The sequence below is a fragment of the Budorcas taxicolor genome, chromosome 18, assembly GCF_023091745.1.
Source record: "Budorcas taxicolor isolate Tak-1 chromosome 18, Takin1.1, whole genome shotgun sequence".
Taxonomy (NCBI): domain Eukaryota; kingdom Metazoa; phylum Chordata; class Mammalia; order Artiodactyla; family Bovidae; genus Budorcas; species Budorcas taxicolor.
In genome coordinates, this window is record NC_068927.1 from 53520686 (window position 1) to 53540870 (window position 20185).

The following is a 20185-nucleotide window of genomic DNA, read 5'->3' on the forward strand; positions in this document are numbered from 1 at the left end:
TCTTTCACTTTCATCAAGAGGCTTTTTAGCTCCTCTTCACTTTCTGCCATAAGGGTGGTGTCATCTGCATATCTGAGGTTATTGATATTTCTCCTGGCAATCTTGGTTCCAGCTTGTGTTTCTTCTAGCCCAGAGTTTCTCATGATGTACTCTGCATAGAAGTTAAATAAGCAGGGTGACAATATACAGCCTTGACACATCAAACCAGAAATATATAAAATTCTTTATTTGGTATTTCTAAAATATGGTCATCTCTAAGTGAGGTTCTGATTGGTCTGCTGTCTCTTAGCAGAGGGTTGTATGTTCTTTTTTAAAGAATCTTGTAATTCGTGATTTGAAGGCCAGATACCATGTACCAAACAGTAGAGACTTAAGTAAACAGTATTTTTGCTGGAACTGGGCACACCTGTTTTGCTGGGATGTTGAATCAGTCTCATTGAGAATTAAGTTGAAATTGGATTCTGCTTTTACAATAGTTATCTTCCATACACTGCTTCAAATTTTTCTAATGTTACTTGGTTTTAGGGTGGGTGCTGGAGGATTTTCCTCAACGTTCCTGTCCACCTTGAGCTTCTGGCTATCCCTGTGCACCTGTGCCACAGAAATGTTCTCCATCCACGTTCTTCTCCTTTTCCCTACACAGCCTGCTATTGGCTTGTCACTAGGAGAAAGCTACCCTGTTTATGGGGACCAGGGATGTTCTTGATTGAGTTGGTTTAGTCTTACTCTTGAGTGGGGATTGGAGTGATCAGAGACGTTATACGTTTTGGGGAGCTAGGACTACGTCACACTAATAATGAGACAAACTCTCTTCTCTAGGCTGTGAACAAAAAAGCAGGTGATACTGCCTCTTTGTGAGGAAACTGAAGTCCAGAGAAAAGAGAATTAAAGAAGAGCAACATAAAGCCCTCTTGAGTGACTCAGACCTAAGTCTTACTTTACCAGTATCTTTTCACTTAAATGAACTGAGAAAAAATTGTGGTTTAAGCAATTCTGTAGGTTAATGAAACTCTGTAGGTTAGTTTGTTAACCTACAACTAAAAGCATCCTGAGTGAAAAAACCACCACGAGCTCTCATGATCTTCCCTTGGAAGTGAGAGTACTAAAGAAACACATTAAAGCCCTGAGTTTCTGATGATACTGTGAAACTTGAACTAGCACCTTGGAAGCCAGGTTACGCCTCTGCCTTGGTCACCCCATTCACCTAACAGGTTGATATCTGACAGAAAAACTATGGAGCACCAATTTATACTGTGTCTGAATTGTACCAGGTTGTTTAAGGCTGCATGGGCTTTGAGACCTAAAGAAATTTTATAGTAAATTAAAGGTGCTGACACCTAATCTATCTGTATCCTCTAGAGACCTCTGAACATTATCTTCAGGAGTTTTATTTTTTAATTTTGGCTGTAATGCCATCTAAAGAAATAGAGCAATCATATTATGAGTTCTTAACTATAAGGGACAATGTCTCAGTATTTTATTGCTTTGGTAAAATATTGTGAATTTTAAAAAGTACAAAAAAGACTAAGCTAAAATTCTGCTTGCCACAGAAAACCACTGTATACATGATAGTGAATAATCTTTCACAGATTATCTATTTGAACATATATGTATACAGACCAAAGGTAACTGGATATTATGAAGGTACAATCTGCATTTTTTACTAAACACTATGCATGAGCTTTCTCTGTCATTTTACATTGATTCTATATTTCCCATAGCACCATACTATAGGAACATTGAGAATTTATCTTTATTAATTCACAGTTTTAATAATTACCCTTATGTACACAGCCTGTTTAAAACCACTTTATCATAAACTATTATTCCATGATTCCCAGACACTGACTGGTTCAGAATTGGGAAAGGAGGATGATAAACTATATACTGTCACCCTGCACATTTAAGTTATATGCAGAGTACATAATGCGAAATGCCAGGCTGGATGAATCACAAGCTGGATTGCCAGAAGTATCAGCAACCTCAGCTATGTAGATGATACCACTCTAATGACAGAAAGTGAAGAGGAACTAAAGAGTCTCTTGATGAGGGTGAAAGAGGACAGTAAAAGAGCTGACTTGAAATTCAACATTAAAAAACTGAGATCATGGCATCTGGTCCCATCATTTTATGGCAAATAGGTGGGGAAGCAATGGAAACAGTGAGAGACTTCATTTTGGGGGGCTCCAAAATCACTGCAGATGGTGACTGTGGCCATGAAATTAAAAGACACTTGCTCCTCGGAAGGAAAGCTATGATAAACCTAGACAGCATATTAAAAACCAAAGACATCATTTTGCTGACAAAGGTCCATTTAGTCAAAGTTATGGTTTTCCCAACAGTCATGTACGGATGTGAGAGCTGGACCATAAAGAAGGCTGTGTGTGTGCACACGCTCAGTCATGTCAGACTCTTTGCAGGCCCACAGACTATAGCCCACCAGGCTCCTCTGATCATGGAATTCCCCAGGCAAGAATACTGGAGTGTGTTGCCAAACAAGGCTCTGCACTGAAGAACTGATGCTTTCGAATTGCAGTGCTGGAGAAGACCCTTGAGAGTACTTTGGACTGCAGGGAAATCAAACCAGTCAATCCTAAAAGAAATCAACCCTGAATTTCATTGGAAGGACTCTTGCTGAAGCTCCAATACTTTGGCCATCTAATGTGAAGAGTCAACTCACTGGAAAAGATCCTAATGCTGGGAAAAACTGAAGGCAACGGGGGAAGGGGACAGCAGAGGATGAGATAGTTAGCATCACCAACTCAATGGACATGAATTGAACACACTCTGAGAGATAGTGGAGGAAAGAGGAGCCTGGCGTGCTGCAGTCTATGGGGTCACAGAGAGTCGGACATGACTTAGCGACTGAACAACAAAAATGTATACTTTACATTTTGATACATATTGTACAACTCTGACAAATTTGTATTTTTTACTTCCTCCAATAACATGCATTGTTCTTGAAGATATAGATCAGCAAGCAAAAGGAAATCTTATCCTAATAATCAATACATTTGAAAAAATGTCTAGAAAAATTCAATATTTTTCCTTTCCTTACTAAAATTACCATATGATCCACCCATCCCATTCCTGGCCATACATCTGGACCAAACTATAATTCAAAGAGATACATGCACTAATATGTTCAGAGCAGCACTATTCACACCAACCAAGAAATGGAAAGCAACCTAAATGTCCATTGACAGATGAATGGATAAGAAGATGCAGCACATAAATATAGTGGAATATGACTCAGCCATAGAAAAGAATGAAATCATGCCATTTGCAACGACATGGATGCAACTAGAGATTATTACACTAAACAAAATAAGTCAGAAAGAGAAAGACGAACACCATATGATATCACTTACATGTGGAATCTAAAATATGACACAAATGAACACATCTATGAAACAGAAAGAGAATCATGGACACAGAGAACAGACACGTGGTTGCCAAGGGGTTGGCGGAGGGATGGAGTAGGAGGCTGGCTTAGCAGACATAAGCTCTTATATATACAATGGATAAGCAACAAGGTCCTACTGGATAGCACAGAGAGCTATATTCAATACTCCTATGATAAACCACAATGGAAAAGAATATTTTAAAAGAAATTTTTAATTGATTTACTTTGCTGTACAGTAGTAATTAACACAACACTGTAAATCAACTCTACTTCAACTTATTTTCCTTTCTTTGTATGAGTGGGAAAAGTATGGTGATATAAAATTTGACAAAATTAAAGTCCTCCAAACTTGTCAGAGATCCTGCTAAAGAGGTCTGAATTGGACAAAGGCTATATAGAAACCAGTCAGATCAAAAGGATTTTAACGGAAATATGGAAGCTAGAAAGCCAAATATTGTAATTTGAACATTTATTAAGAAAGTATTTACTGTTAGTAACCATATCTGACACTTTGCAAATATTATAGTAAAACTGTCTTAACACACAGGGCAGGAGTAAAAATTCAGTTATGTAAAATGCAGCATTCCATTTTTGCCAAGTTAACCAGAAACACTGTTTTATCAGTTTGTATTGTCCTTTTAAAGTGCACATAGGTATACACACGTACACACACACACAGAGCTAAACTTAACCAGACAGTACACTGTAGAGAAAGAGACCAAATGCTAAGAAATTCAGCCCATCCCTGCTGATGAAGGACAAATGGGGAGGACCAATCCCAGGGGGTTAAACCAAATTCATGTCATTTAAGATTGCAATACTGCCCATGTTCTACATTTCAAATAATGTTTATGTTTACTGATTTGCTTACATTAAGTTGACTTGCAGGATTCCTCCTCCAAATACATTTTAAGTTATTTTGGGGGGGGGGGGGAAATCAGCTCAATAAAAATTTCAAACATGACACTTTTACATACTTTTAGTCATTTAGCAAAAAAGTACTGAGCACCTACATTGAGTTGGAGACTTAGCAATGTATGAAACCCCTTCTCTTAATAAGCTTACATTCCAGTGGACGTGAATTTAGGTATGCTCATCATTGTATAAATTAGGGCTTCCCATGTGGCTAACCATACTCATGTTTCTAAGCTCTAGTACAAGAGCTGATTAAAGTCACTGCAGTGACTGATATTCACGTTCTCATGAAATCCCATATGGAACCCTTCTCATTAGATAAGTCTCTGCTGTATGGACTACTGTAAATGTTGATGTTGAGCAGAAACATTACATTTTCATGAAAGAAATTCTTTTTCTACTATGAGAACTCAAGTGAGTGGAAAATTTCAGCTCTTGTTTGAAGACTTCAGAACAAAATGGAACACCACATTATAGAACTTCGCTTCTGTACGGAGTCTCTGATGAAGGATAACCCTTACTATACTCTTCACTTGTGTAGAATTTATCACTGTGGACTCTTTGATGAATTAGAAGACCTGAACTCCAACGGAAACCCTTACCACACGCATCACATTTGTAGGGTTTCTCTCCTGTGTGGACTCTCTGATGAGCCTGGAGGTTTGATCTCTGACTGAAGCCCTTTCCACACACTTCACACTTGTATGGTTTTTCCCCAGTGTGGACTCTGTGATGGGCTTGAAGACTTGAAAACCCACTGAAGCCCTTGCCGCACTGTTCACATTTATAGGGCCTCCCTTCTGTATGGACCCTCTGATGGGCTTGGAGGCGGGAACTCTCACTGAAACCCTTCGTGCACACTGCACATTTGTAGGGTTTCCCTCCGGTGTGGACCCTCTGATGTGCTTCAAGGCGTGAGCTCTGACTGAAGCCCTTCCCACACATCTCACATTTATACGGCTTCACTCTGGTGTGGACTCTCTGGTGGCCTTGAAGATATGCTCTCTGACTGAAGCCCTTCCCACAAACCTCACAGATGTATGGTCTCTCTCCAGAGTGGACACTCTGATGGCTCTGAAGGTAAGACCTCTGACTGAAGCTCTTACCACACTCATCACACCGGTAGGGTTTCTCTCCTGTGTGGACTCTCTGATGGGCCAAAAGAGTTGAGGCCTTGCTGAAGCCCTTCTCACATTCTCCACATTTATAGGGTTTCTCTCCTGTGTGAACCCTCTGATGAATTTGAAGATTAAAGCTCCAACTGAAGCCCTTCCCACACTCCTCACACTTGAATGGTTTTTCTCCCGTGTGAACCCTTTGGTGGCCTTGCAGGTGTGAACTCCGACTGAAGCCCTTCCCACACTCCTCGCACTTGTATGGTTTCTCGCCGGTGTGGACTCTCTGATGCCCCTGAAGGTATGAATTACGACTGAAGCCCTTCCCACATGCCCCACATTTGTACGGTTTTTCTCCCGTGTGGACTCTCTGATGGGCTTGCAGGTATGAACTCCGACTGAAACCCTTATCACACTCCTCACACTTATAAGGCTTCTCTCCCGTGTGGACTCTCTGGTGAACGTTAGGAACAGATCTATGACTGAAGCCTTTGCCACAGGCGCTGCATTTGTACGGCTTCTCGCCAGTGTGGGTTCTCTGATGATCTTTCAGTTTCGAATTCCAGTTGAAGCCATTCCCACACACCTTGTAAGGTTTCTCTCCGATGTGAATTTTCTGATGGCCTTGAAGAGACGAACTTTGGCTGAAGCTGTTACCACATGTGTAACGTTTATAGGGTTGTTCCCTAGTGTGGACTATCTGATGGTTTTGAAAATGTGAGGCCAGACTGAAGCCATTAGCACATGCCTCAGAATTATACGGAATCTCTTCCATGTGAACTCTGTGCTGAATGTTCAGATCTGAATTACAAATGACACCTTTCTCACACTCCACGTCTGTGTATCGTTTCTCTTCAGTGTGGATTTTCTGATGGGCTTGAAGACAAGAATTCTCATTAAAGACATTCCCATTCTCCTCAGATTCATGGGATTCCTCCTCGATGTAGACCCTAACAATACTACTAAGGTCTAAGCTATGACTGAAGCCTTTCTCATACAGGCTGCATCTATCAGACGTCTCTCCTCCGGGTACAAGTTCACATGTGTTATGAGAGGAGCACTGATTGATGCTCTCCCTGTATTCACACTTAAATGGCTTCTCTTTTGCGTGTCCTTTCTGATGCGACTGCAGATATGAATTCTCAAAAACACAATGATCTCCTCTACAAACACTCTGATGAATATGAAGAACTGACCTGTAACTACAGTCCTTTTCACATGGACTGTATGTACGAGGCTTTCCTTCTAAGTCTAATTGCTGATGAACTTCAGAGCTGGAGTCATCACTGAAGGCTTTTCTGTACTCATTACCAGGATAGGGCTTTTGCCCTGTTTGAATATGATTAAGCAATGAAACCTTCATGACATCTTCTCCACAGTCATGGCAGCTAGAGTTTTTTCCTGTTCTGTGTACACCCAGATTATCACCATGATGTGAGATCCAACTGATGCTGTCCGATTTACAGAAATCATTTTCCGTGGAAACTTGCTGACATTGACACTGATAATTACGTGACTCTGTAAGGTACATTTTCCTCCAAGAATGTTGGGCTCGCCAAGAGGGAAATTCTTGACTTTTTATGTCATTGGAACCGTCTCCTATGTGAGTCAAGACATAGTTCTCATCTTCAGAAATCTGAATTGGTATTCCTCCCCAAACCTGGCAGAGGGAATCATCTTGTTTTTGCAACTGAGAAATATTCTCTTGGAAGTTTCTCATGGAATCTTGACACCCAGTTAACCTGCCTGCACCTTGTTGCCAGGACTGCCAGGTGGAAAGCGCTTTGGGGGAAAAGCAGCTTAATCCCACTTCTTGAATACTTTCCATATTATGTGGACTCTTGGTTCCTGTAAGAATAAACAGATTTTAGACATGTGCACAATGAATGCTTTTATTCAGAGATTTCAAGATTCTGCACTTAGATCATGACATAAAACTTCAATAAACTGGAGGAAACTTTGTTACTACCTCTGACAATACTTAGAATATCGTTTACCTTTGGCTACACCAGGAATAGAAGTAGGATCCACAGAATTTGGGCCACGCATATGCCTCAAAATCGGCTATGCAATGCAACCTGGACATCAAAGATGGTGGCTCTGTTCAAAAGGCCTAGTTAAACCATGGACACATTATCATGGGCTGCCTGGAGATTCCAAGGAAAAAAACAGAAGGGGGTAGTCTCAAACTGGAAAGAATATAGTTTCAAGTGGACAAATGTGTTTTGCCACACACAAGATCATGTGTTAAATGCTATGCAGATGAAGGTAAACAGAGACTTGTAATCGATTCTTGAGGTCTTGTATGGCCTGTCTCTAATGAGTCCATTTTCATGAGAATAATGAGTTCTCCTATGTCATTGTAAGCCATAACCAGTTTTAACTCCTTTTAAAAGATATTTTGCAATTACCAAGGGCCATGGGGCAGGTGAAATGTGAAACACTGTGACAGAATTGCACAGGCAAGATGGGAATTTGCTCTATGACTCAAGAAACTCAAACCAGGGCTCTGTAACAACCTAGAGGGGTGGGATGAGAAGGGAGGTGGGAGGGAGGGTCAAAAGGGAAGGGACATAGGTATATCTATGGCTGATTCATGTTTATATTTGGCAGAAACCAACACAATACTGTAAAGCAAGTATCCTTCAATTAAAAATAAATAAATTTAATTCAACAAAGAATTGCCAGGCAAGTTTCAAGGTCCTTTGAGGCAACTTAACAAGCAAAACTCAATGAACACTGACTTTGTCATTTTGCTGATAAAGTACTTTAACGTTTAGGGAATCTGAGGCACTGGAAGAGTTGAAGATGGGCATGTTTGGGTGGAAATGGCTTGTCTGTTAGTTACTAAAGCTCAGGTTATCAGCAGGCAGCGTATCATTCACATCCTAGAGGGAACTATACTTATTCCCGGAGAGCAAGTGGTCCAACAGGGCTGAAGCAATAACATGCACTCTCCTAATACTTGGCAAAATATTAATTCTCTTTCAGTATCCAAGGTGAGGGGGGAAAGGCAGTAAAAGGGGATTCTTTCTCATAACGTGAATACTGTCTTCAAATGCAATAATTCTTCCTTAGCTACTTGTGTTTTCCTGTCTTTAAACACTGGAGTGTATTACACACAAGGAAGCGCACTTTGCTGTGTGCACTGTCCCACCCTTACTGCCTAGAACACGCCTAGTGAACAGTAGCTGCTCAATAAGCATTTAATGAATAGATCACAGCTTGAGTCATTCTCAGTCACAGAACTGAAAGGGCATGCATGTGTAAGTTACTTTTTATGGGAAAGAAGCTGGTGACGGCAATTTTACTACACAGCTGGAAGGCTGTATGAGAGGCAGGGTTACACTCAGTTATCACTTGCCAGTGAGAAAAGCAAAGGTCACAAGAATCTTGTGGCCTGTGTCTTTTTAATTTTGAAAATAACCTTTGAAATGGCGTAGTTTTTCTCACACAGAATCTTACTCTTAGCCCCACCCTATCGCCAACTTTTAAAACAAGGTTAAAAAAAAAAAGGGTGACACTGAAGACTGTGTGGCAACAGGCTCTGGGGCAATGCGTTGGCTGCAGGGCCTATCGTATGTCCACGAGTACTCACCTCAGTACTTAAAAACAAGAATGCTTAGCGACGTCTTCGGTTTCTCAAAAGCAAGGCTTTCAGTTATTATACTAACATTTTGTCACCTAAAGAAGAAATGGAGTTCCCCGGTGGTCCAGTGGCTAGGACTCCACGCTCCCAATGCTGGGGGACCCAGGTTCCATCCCTGGTGAGGGAACTAGATCCCACATGCTGCAACTAAGACCTGGTATGCTGCATGCAACATGCAGCGTATAGCTAAATGCTGCATGTTACAGCCACATATTGGATTATGTAGCAATGATTTTTTTTAAAAAAAAAAGAGTTATAATCTCAGATTGGGAGGGATTTCCCCAAGGTACCATGAAGGAGAAAAATCAGTACTTTAAAAATAAGAATATATATTTTCAAAATGTTGCATGAATATAAGGTATAAACATGTTAATATATGGGAATACTAAATAATAAGGTACTTCAAAATACGGCGTTACATCCCCGCTGGTGCTATCAGGCAGGGGGACTAGCACACCACGGCCCTAGCTCTGGTTTGCATGGCCTAGGAACAAGAACAGGCTTTACGTTTTTTAACTGGTGTAAGAAAACACATTTGTCCTCTTTAACAGAGATCAAATATGGTCAGCAAAACTTAAAATATCTACCATCTGGACCTTCAGAGAAAAAGTTTGCCGACATTTTCTCTGAAGAGTATGTTGCCTGTATGACCTTGAACCTGAACTGAGATAACAACAGAAAAATCATAGAAGCGAAGTAATTTGTTTTGAAATTTTCAACTGACTCTCATTCCTACCCGGGAGCATTTCCAGCTGCACAGCTGTGACCACGGCTTTTGACATCAGAGTCTGAGGACTCAAGAAACATTACTAGAATGTTTGGACTCACACAGATGTCCAGCTTGGAAGTTCTACTTTAAAAAGAAAATTACAGCCCAGTACCCCCTTGTGAACACGATGCAAAAATCCTCAACAAAATATTCTGAATTCAACACACATTAAAAAACCATACAAGACAATCACATAGGACTTATTCTAGGAATGCAAGGATGGTTCAACATCTTCAAATCACTACATGTGACACCCAGTATTAGCAAAATGAAGGATAAAAATCATATGATCAAAAGCAACAAAAGCAAAAATAAACAAGTGGGACTACATCAAACTAAGAAGCTTCTGCACAGCAAAGGAATCCAACAGCAAAATGAAAAAGCAAACTTACTGAATGGGAGAAAATATTTGTAAATCATGTATTTGATAAGGGGTTAATATCCAAACTACATAGAGAATTCATACAATTCAATAGCAAAAAAACAAACTATTCAATTAAAAAAAAGTGGGCAGAAGACCTGAATAGACATTTTCCCAAAGAAGACACACAGCTGGCCAACAGGTTCATAAAAAGATGCTCAACAACATTAATCACCAGGGAAATGCAAGTCAAAATTACAATGAGCGATCAACTCCCATCTGTTGGAATGGCTATTATCAGAAAGATGTGCGTGTGTGCTCAGTCGCTTCAGTTGTGTCTGACTCTTTGCGACCCAATGGACTGTGGCTCACTAGGCTCTAAGACAAGAGATGACAAATGCTGGCAAGGATGCAGAGAAAAGGGAAGCCTTGTACACTGTCGGTGGGAATATAAGTTGGTGCAGCCACTATGGAAGTCGTTATGGAGGTTCCTCAAAAAATTAAAAATAGAATTATATAACTCAGCAATTCTACTTCTAGGTATTTATCTGAAGAAAAAGAAAACACTAACTTGAAAAGATACAGCCCACAGGGTTGCAAAGAATCAGATATGACTGAACAACAAATGTACACTGTACATGTACACTGCAGAATTATTTATAACAGTCAAGATAAAGGAACAATCTTAGTGTCCACTGATGGATAAACGGATAAAGAAAATTCAATAATAAATAAAAATGAAATCTTGCCATTTACAGCAATACAGGTAGACCTTGGAGGTATTTAAAGACAAATACTGCTCGATCTCTATTATATGTGGAATCTGAAACCGCTCCCCAACACACACACACACCAAGAAAGCTCACAGACAACAGATGGTTGGTTGCAAGAGGCAGCAGTTTGGGGATGGGAGAAATAGGTGAACTGACTTTTTTTTAATTTAAACAAACTGAATAAAATTAAAAAAAAAAAAAAAAAAGGAAACTGTAGCTAGGTCAAGAGAGTGTTACATATTAGAGGATGGGAGAGTAAGAAGTAAGACCAGAATGAGAAGATAAAGAACTGGGCATTTGACTGAGGAAGTTAATGTGAGAGTGTCTCACCTGAAATTGCTGCATGGGAGGGCAGATTATCCTTTAGCACTGATCATTTCTGATATTTCTTTTAGTTGCCTGGCTATTCTTAACCTTTTAGGAATAAGGAGTACCTATCCATGAATACTAAAGGACACCTACACAGAATTAGGACAGGCGTTCAAATGAAGACAAACGACACTCTGGAGTATCTCTCTATCACATGGTTTACTCTATATCTGTTGGCTGCCTCAGGGAGGACTGAAGAGAGTGAAGACCACGCATGTATTAACCGACTCACTCATTCAAGGCACACAGCAAAGGAAGCCAAGTGACCAGAAGCAGAAGCATCACTGAGACAGGTCTGATGGGCAGCAAGTGGGCCAGTGCAGCTGGGACAGAAGAAATGAGCTAGGATAGGAGAAGTTAGAGCAGTGAGGGTACAGACACCTCAGGGCCTGACCCCTTCTGACTCGTGTTCTGGGAGGGGCTCTCTGGCTGCTGGGTGACTGCCGGATGGTTCTCACCTGAACACCCATCTCTCTGGGTCTCCATCATCAAACGCTCTTCTCTCTCCAGCTGGAATATAAGCTCTGGTTTGAAGGGCTGATTTCCTGTGAAAAAGGAGAGAAGAGCAAAAGTTTTCAATTTTGACCAAGTCTAACTTGTGGTTTTTTGTTTTTTTCCCCCTCCTGAATCATATTTTCATTTTTGGGGGTTTTTTTTCCTTCTTCTGATTCATGTTTTTGGCGTCATATCTAAGAAACCTTTGCCTAACCAAGGTCATGAAAATTTTCTCCTGTGTTTCCATCTACAAGTTTCACACTTCTACATTTTACATTAGGCCCTTCATCCACTTTGAGTTAATCTTTCATTTTGTAGGTGGGAGGCATGCAAATATATGCATACAGAAGTCCAAGTGTTCAGCACTATCTGTTGAAAAACTACTTTCTCCAGTGAATTGCCTGGGCCCCTGCAGTAGAGTTGCTTATTCCGTTCACTGCAATAAACAAATCCACTAAGAAGTGTTGAGGGTTGCAATTCATTCTCCCATCCTCCTCCAACTAGACCTAAAACTAAAGGTATATAGAGTTATAAACTGTATTCCTTAGCTACTTCCATGAATCCTTTCTTTTCTGTTTACTGTGGTTAAGGTATTCCTTTCAAACACAATTCATTTTTCTTTTCAATGATCATCACTTCACATTCTTGTTTACTTTTTAGAATGTGTTGAACTAAATATTTTCTTAAGACTTTTTTGATGTGGATCATTTTTTAAAAGTCTTTATTGAATTTGTTACAGTATTGCTTCTGTTTTATGTTTTGTTTTGTTTTTTTTTTGGCCACGAGGCATGTGGGATCTTAGTTCCCCAACCAGGGACTGAACCTGCATCTTCTGCACTGGAAGGTGGAGTCTTGACCACTGGAGCACCAGAGAAGTCCCCTAACATATTTTCAAAAGTCCAAACTAGACAGAAAGGTGTTACTCAGATAAGTGTGACTCTCTCAAACACCCCTTCCACGCCATCACAATTTACCATTGACAAGAAACTAAATTCATGATTTCCTGATTAATCCTTGTGTTGCTTACATATATTTACTTATTTTCCCTTTTTTCCCTTACACAAACTAGTAAGTATACTATTAATGCTCTTTTGTACTTGGTTATCTTCAGGGAAAATTCCTACAGGTGAGTTGCTGAGAAAGGGTAAATCCATAGTTCTGTTGCTGCTAAGTCACTTCAGTCGTGTCCGACTCTGTGTGACCTCATAGATGGCAGCCCACCAGGCTCCCCTGTTCCTGGGATTCTCCAGGCAAGAACATTGGAGTGGGTTGCCATTTCCTTCTCCAATAGTTCTGTTAGACACTGTCAAATTCTTCTCCATAGGGGTGGTATCGTGTTGCATTCCCACTGTCAAAACATGAAAGTGCTTTATTCCCCACAACCTTGCCCCCCACCCCAAAATAGTGTTAAGTTTCTGAATTCTGGGGGACTTCTCTAGCGGTCCAGTGGTTAAGACTCGGGGCTTTGACTGCTGGGGCCTGGGTTCAATCCCTGGTTGGGGAATGAAGATACCATAACCTTCATGAGACAGACAAAAAAAAAAAGTTTTTGAATTTTTGCTAACCTCATGAATGAAAAATGGTGTTTCCGTATAATTTGAATTAGTACCTCTCTTACTTTGAATGAAACTGAATAAATATTCATATGTATATATATTTATATATTTGCATGTATGTGTATGTACATGAATACAGCTGTACACACCCAGACACACCCCTAATCCTAGCTCTAAGCCCTGAGACTAGGAAACAAAGATACCACAGTGGTAAGGACAGTTCCTAGCACCCAAGGCCTATTCTGTAACCTTTCCATATAATAGCATAGCTTTGGGTATAACAGCTTTTAGCGAGTCCTCAGAGTCCTCTAGTAAATTATTTGAGGCTCTGGGCACCCCCCAGCTTGCCACTGGTGTCAGAGTGTAGTCCTCGGGATTCCTGAACTCGGCCTGCACACAGAAGCATGTAGGCATATTAGGGCCGTGGCATGTGTAAATTACCCTCAAATGGTTCAGATATAAATTATGCATATGAGAAAAGAGCATTCACATAAATGATAAAGTAAATGGAGTGAAATATTACTCTAGGTGTGTGTGCTGCGCTCAGTCCTGTCTGACTCTTTGTCACCCATGGACTGTAGCCTGCCAGGCTCCTCTGTCCATGGGATTTTTCAGGCAAGAATATAAGAGTGGGTTGCCATTTCCTCCTCCAGGGCATCTTCCCGATTTAGGGATCGAACTTAAGCTCCTGTGTCTCCTGCATTATAGGCGGATGCTTTACCACTGAGCCATAGGTAAAAGCGATGGGGGTATTCTTGTTCTATACTTTTGCAAATTTTCTGTATGTTTGAAGGTATGTCACTAAAGCAGAAAAACCAAAATACCTCGGAAAAACCACAGCTACAGTTACTGGCACCATGAAAATCTGAAAAGCTGCAGCAACTCAACTTTATGGGGCAGGACCACAAGCTCCCCATTCATATTAATAGTTCAAGGGACAGATTTTTTTCCTGGACAGAAACACACTGTCTCTGTCTTTGGGATTACTAGGACTTGTAGGTACCTAAGCTGAGAGGACGATTTTAGGAGTTCCAGAGCTTCAAATGACTGCACCCACAAAGGTATCCCAGGAGGCTGACACTGAGTCCCCGAGGCGCTGTGCTCACCCACTGAGAGCAGGTTCCGGAAGTTCTCCAGCATCACTTCCTGGTACAGCTTCCTCTGAGCCGAGTCCAGCAGCCCCAGCTCCTCCTCGGTGAAGACCACGGCCACGTCCTTGAAGGACACTGGCTCCTATGACACCAAACGCGCACACACAATGTTTATGGAAGAAGGACAGCCCCGAGAAAGTGCCAAGGACGGGAGGTGGTTCCGGATTCCCAAGGACCAAGTCACATTTCAGCAGCTGCCTTCTGTTTGCCTTTCACACTGCTGATTCGATCCACCAGAAAGGCTGCAGGAAAAGGAATCCTTGCACTTTAAACTGCTGCCTTTTGACAGTACCCCTGTAGGTAAGTCCCTGGAGCTCTGCTGCATTGCATGGGCTGCTAGAAAAGCTTTAGTTCCAACAGTGTGCAATGGAGTCTGTTTTCCCTCTTTTTATATACATATACTGCTTATTTGATGTGCCAGACTTACAGGGCATGAGTCACTCTTCCTATCCAAGTATGGAGCCCCTCCTCTGTGCCCCCATACAGATGTGCAGCATTTATGGACACAGCTCTGGGGCCTCATTCTGCTGTGGGGCCCTGGACCCAGTCCTCATCCTCTCTTCATTTGCAGGCTGGTAACTGTACCTTAGGGTACTGGTAGTAATAAAATGAGTGACTATAGGTAAAACACTTAGGAACAGTGCCTGGTACATAGCATGTACCCAATGTGTGCATACTAAGTCACTTTAGTTGTGTCCGACTCTGTGACACTATGGACTGTAGCCCACTAGGCTCTTCTGTCTGTGGAATTCTCCAGGCAAGAATCCTGGAGTGGGTTGCCATGACCTCCAGGAGATCTTCCAACCCAGGGATCGAAACCACGTCTCTTTACATCTCCTACATTAGCAGGCAGATGGGTTCTTTACCACTAGAGCCACCTGGGGAGCCCAGTTCAGTTCAGCCGCTCAGTCGTGTCCGACTCTGCAACCCCATGAACCGCAGCACGCCAGGCCTCCCTGTCCATCACCAACTCCTGGAGTTCACTCAAACTCATGTCCATCGAGTCAGTGATGCCATCCAGCCATCTCATCCTCTGTCGTCCCCTTCTCCTTCTGCCCCCAATCCCTCCCAGCATCAGAGTCTTTTCCAATGAGTCAACTCTTCGCATGGGGTGGCCAAAGTACTGGAGTTTCAGCTTCAGCATCACTCCTTCCAAAGAACACCCAGGGCTGATCTTTAGAATGGACTGATTGGATCTCCTTGCAGTCCAAGGGACTCTCAAGAGTCTTCTCCAACACCACAGCTCAAAAGCATCGGCTCTTCGGGAGCCCAAGTATCTAGTAAATGCTAAATTATGATTACTATTACCATCATCACTGCTGACATTTCACTTCAGGGCTACACAGTAATTCAAGGAATTGGTGGTTGAGAATATAGTGAACTGATATAAATAATGCATGCTTACTTAGTTTCAGAGTATATATTATTAACAATGTTGCAAGATTGTTTCCATATAGACCTTAGTCCCTAGAACTCTGCTGGTTATCTCCTGAAGATAAATTACAAAGTGTAGAAATGGTAATGTTGAAGAAAAACAAACTTTAAAGTTTTGAGACCATAATGGCAAGTGTTTCCTCCAAAAAGATTTTTCTTAATTTATTCTGCTTCCAAGAAAGTATAAATTCCTAAGCCTCCATACTCTGGACAACAACGGACATGAATACTTAAAAGCAAAAACCAAAAATCTTTGATAATCTCAGAAGTCAATTTGGGAAGCCAAAACTAGTTATCTCAAAAACTTGCACAAAATTGATAAGCAATTCCTCTCTTTTCATATGTTTACTGGTCATCTCTGTTTCTTGCTTTGTAATAACATTCATTCACTTGGAGACACTAAGGCCTTTTCTTCCATATATGATATAAAGACTTTTCTTCCTACCTTGTTATCTTTTAATTTTTATTTGCTAATAGGGAAATTTAAAATTTCTACATGAAGACCTGCTCAACACTGCATTTGTTCTGGCTGGAGCTTCAAACATCACAACTTCAAGTCTTGGTCTCTGAATGAGAACTCTGGTTTGGTTTGTTTTTTCGTTTTTGCTTTGTGTCTCTTTCCACCCCAACAGTATGCCTGAAACTCTTGGTCCAGAAAGACTTTGGAATTGGCCAGACACGTGCCTACTGTAGAAACCTGAACAGGCTCTGAACTTACATGAACCTCTTATTTTCATGTTGACGGTGAAGATGATTCAGTCCCTCTCAGAGCAGTGAATAGAGTTACAGATGGAAAGTTACCTGTGTCTTTTTTTTGGAGTATAGTTTCTTTACAAAGTTGTGATAGTTTCTGCTACACAGTGTCTGCATGACTTACAGTATGACTAAAATTTTACAATTAAGTACCTGTACTGCTCTAATAAATTCATGAATGGTATAACACAGAAAGGTACACAAACAGACACAGACACACACAAAGAAAGCTTTCAGGTCCTGGAAAGAAAGAATCTAGATCTTTTTGAATGAAAATAGCTAACAGCCTTTTTCTGAGTTCAGCCTCAGTATGATTCTGTTAGACAAAACTACTCTTTAGCTATTCTTTATACAAAGTCTGTGGGGTACCACTTAAAAAAACTTATTAAATTTTTTTTTAAGTTTTGAGTCCCTAGAACATTGGACAAATAATATTAGAATTCTCTCAGAATTACTCTGAGCAAAGATTAAATATAGGGAAAATGATTCTGTTGTGTAAAACTGCAAGAATCATCAAGACGTTAAAGGCTGTGAATGAGGAATACTTTTTTTAAAAGGAGGAGTGTATAGTTCACTGAAATAATAGATGACAGAAATTGAGTGCCATAATCTTATGTGAAAAAGAGACAATTCTAAATTGTATCTATTATTGCAAGTCTAGTTATGAATGCACGTGAAAAATAAACATAAAAAAACAAGTGATTTGTAGGCAGGGTAATAATGTGTGGGCCTTCCCATTTTAAAAATTTCCATTCTCTTTTACACTATTAGTTGTGAAAAACATGGTAATATATAAAAACTGAGAAAGGAAATTTTAAAGAAAGTGAACCAACAGAGCATGGCACACGAATGGTATTAAATGCGGCCATTCTTTACTCTTGGCAAGGAAGAGAAATAAGGTATCCACTGAGAAATGAAATTACCTGTTAAGTGACAGAAATAAAAAATCCAACTCACCTGGAACTTCATCATCTTCTTGTCCTTTTCCTGGGGAAAGGCAGAGACCTGAAGAGACACAAAACCAGAAAGAGGCCATGAGGGAGGGGGAAACGCATCTCTGTGCAAATCAGAAAAAGGTGTCCCTTCTCCTGGGCAGATGCAGCCACACACACCTTCACAGGCAGGGTGTGGGCGGGGGTCTAACCATCCCTAGGCTAACCCAGCAGGATGCCCACCGGCGAGGGGCAGCCTGCACCGCCACACCCTGCAGCCCTCACACAGCTCGAGCCTCCCCAGATTCGCACTGTGAACCTGGGGAACGTGGAAAAGGAGACACAGTTAAGTGGGACAGGAGAGGTGCTTGTTATAAGTACCTCTGGGGAAAATTAGCTTTTAAAACCTCTAATTACTATATATTTGCTGCACATTTGCTCTATATTCCTTGTGTGTGTGCTAAGTCACGTCTGACTCCTGGTGACCCAGTGGACTGTAGCCCACCAGGCTCCTCAGTCCATGGAATCAGGCAACAATACTGGAGTAGATTGCCATTTCCTTCTCCAGGGGATCTTCCCAACCCAGGGACCAAACCCATATCTCTTGCATCTCCTGCATTGGCAGGTGGATTCTTTACCACTGCACCTCCTGGGAATTGCTCTATATTGGCACTGTTAAAGATTTGCTATAGATTTTTTAACCATGGTTAAATCAACCTCTCTAGGCTTACTTCTGTAAGCTGCATTCAACACTAGGATTTTAATAGTACAAACACCATAAGATTGCTGTTAGGATGCATGGGTGAGTAGTGGAAAACTGCTGTGAATACACCAGTGTTTTAGATTAATATCTGGTAGCTTCAGAGAAAGTGAAAGTGAAGTGAAGTCGCTTAGTCGTGTCCGATTCTTTGCAATCCCATGGACTGTAGTCTACCAGGCTTCTCCATCCATGGGATTTTCCAAGCAAGAGTACTGGAGTAGGGTGCCATTGCCTTCTCCAGGGGATCTTCCTGACCCAGGGATTGAACCCGGGTCTCCTGCATTGCAGGCAGACGCTTTACGCTCTGAGCCGTCAGGGAAGAAGCAGGCACTATTCTGCAGTATAAAACAGTCCTTCAAATGGGGGTTGTAAGAAATCTGGGCAGCAGAGATTATGGTTTTTCACCTAATAATTTATTGCCCTGATAATATTGCAGGTGGCCAAAAGGTTCATTCGCATTTTCTGTACCATTTTAGGGAAGAACCCAAAAGAACTTTTTCACCAACCCAATAACGTTCGTTTAGACTTTGAGACCACCCTTCTGAGAAGCTTAATGGCTGGTGAATATTCCTCCTGAAGCTGGAGGAGATTCCAGTGGTACATCCCTCTTCCCATGTGGGTATGGTAAAGATTATAGAAGCCCACGATGATACTGTATCTATGTGAAGCACTGGCTCCGTGCTTGACCCATGGGAGGATCCAGAAACCACGAGCTTGACTTCTTGGGTTCTTCCTCGACTTCCCTGGTGGCTCAGATGGTAAAGCATCTGTCTACAATGCGGGAGACCTGGGTTCGAGCCCTGGGTTGGGAAGATCCCCTGGAGAAGGAAATGGCAATCCACTCCAGGACTATTGCCTGGAAAATCCCATGGACAGAGGAGCCTGGTAGGCTACAGTCCATGGGGTCGCAAAGAGTCGGGCACGACTGAGCGACTTCACTCCTCGAGGTTATTTACCATTCTTAACAGTCATTTACTGTTATTTATCTTCTTTACTATTCTCAAGCAACTTCCAAGTCATCTGTGGAAGAAAAAGAACTCAAAAGAAGGGAGGGAGGGCTAATCACAGGCTTTGTGGCCACATAGTGTCTCTGTGGAATAAGGTTCCTTTTGTTCCTTTTACAACCTTTAAATGTAAAAACCATTCTCAGCTGGGGAGGGAGAGGAGCTTTACAAAAATAAGCCATGGGCAGTAGTTTGCCCACCTTCATTCTCTACCCTCTTAGGTTTTTCTGAAGTCTTTACTGAATTTGTTACAATACTGCTTCTGTTTTGTGTTTTTTTGGCCTGTGAGGCACGTGGGATCTTATTAGTTCCTCCACCAGGGATTGAACCCACACCCCCTGCATTGGAAGGAGAAGTAGTAACACTGGACTGCCAGGGAAGTCCTAGCCCTCTTAGCTTTTAACAGTCAGCTGGTCCAAGATACCTTTTGACAAGTTTGGCTGCGATCTTATTAATCTGTAGGGAACTAGGTTTAAAGAAGGTTGAGAAGTGCTTGCAAATGAGACTCTCAACCAGGGCTGAACATTCTTGCAAACGAGATGTTCAGCTAAGAATCCTGTTTGTTCCCGTGGGAAAAGAACATTTCTTGCACACAAGGATGTTTCTCTGATTCCTCAAAAGGAACAGACCCTGGGACAAAACGGATTCTAAGTTGATAAAGAAGTTCCCCAAAACAAAGTCTTAGCTGCAGTAAATAAGTCAAGGTAAAGGTTATCTCGCCCTGCGCCTGCGCACTGTATAGT

The 20185-nt window shown here is 41.5% G+C and overlaps 2 protein-coding genes across 2 annotated transcripts; both read right to left on the reverse strand.

Moving 5' to 3' along the window:
* Positions 1–4792: 4792 nt before the first annotated feature.
* LOC128063977 (zinc finger protein 112-like) lies at positions 4793–7485 on the reverse strand. The gene is made up of 3 exons (XM_052656802.1): positions 7434–7485; positions 6218–6312; positions 4793–6136 (listed from the first exon to the last, which is right to left on the reverse strand). The coding sequence occupies exons 1-3, from the start codon at positions 7483–7485 to the stop codon at positions 4793–4795; spliced, it is 1491 nt and encodes a 496-aa protein (XP_052512762.1).
* A 4104-nt stretch (positions 7486–11589) lies between these two features.
* LOC128063979 (zinc finger protein 233-like) lies at positions 11590–17746 on the reverse strand. The gene is made up of 4 exons (XM_052656803.1): positions 17704–17746; positions 14515–14641; positions 11816–11902; positions 11590–11699 (listed from the first exon to the last, which is right to left on the reverse strand). Exons 1-4 carry the CDS (start codon positions 17716–17718, stop codon positions 11590–11592), a joined length of 339 nt encoding a protein of 112 aa, XP_052512763.1. The 5' UTR covers positions 17719–17746.
* Between the last annotated feature and the right edge of the window lie 2439 nt (positions 17747–20185).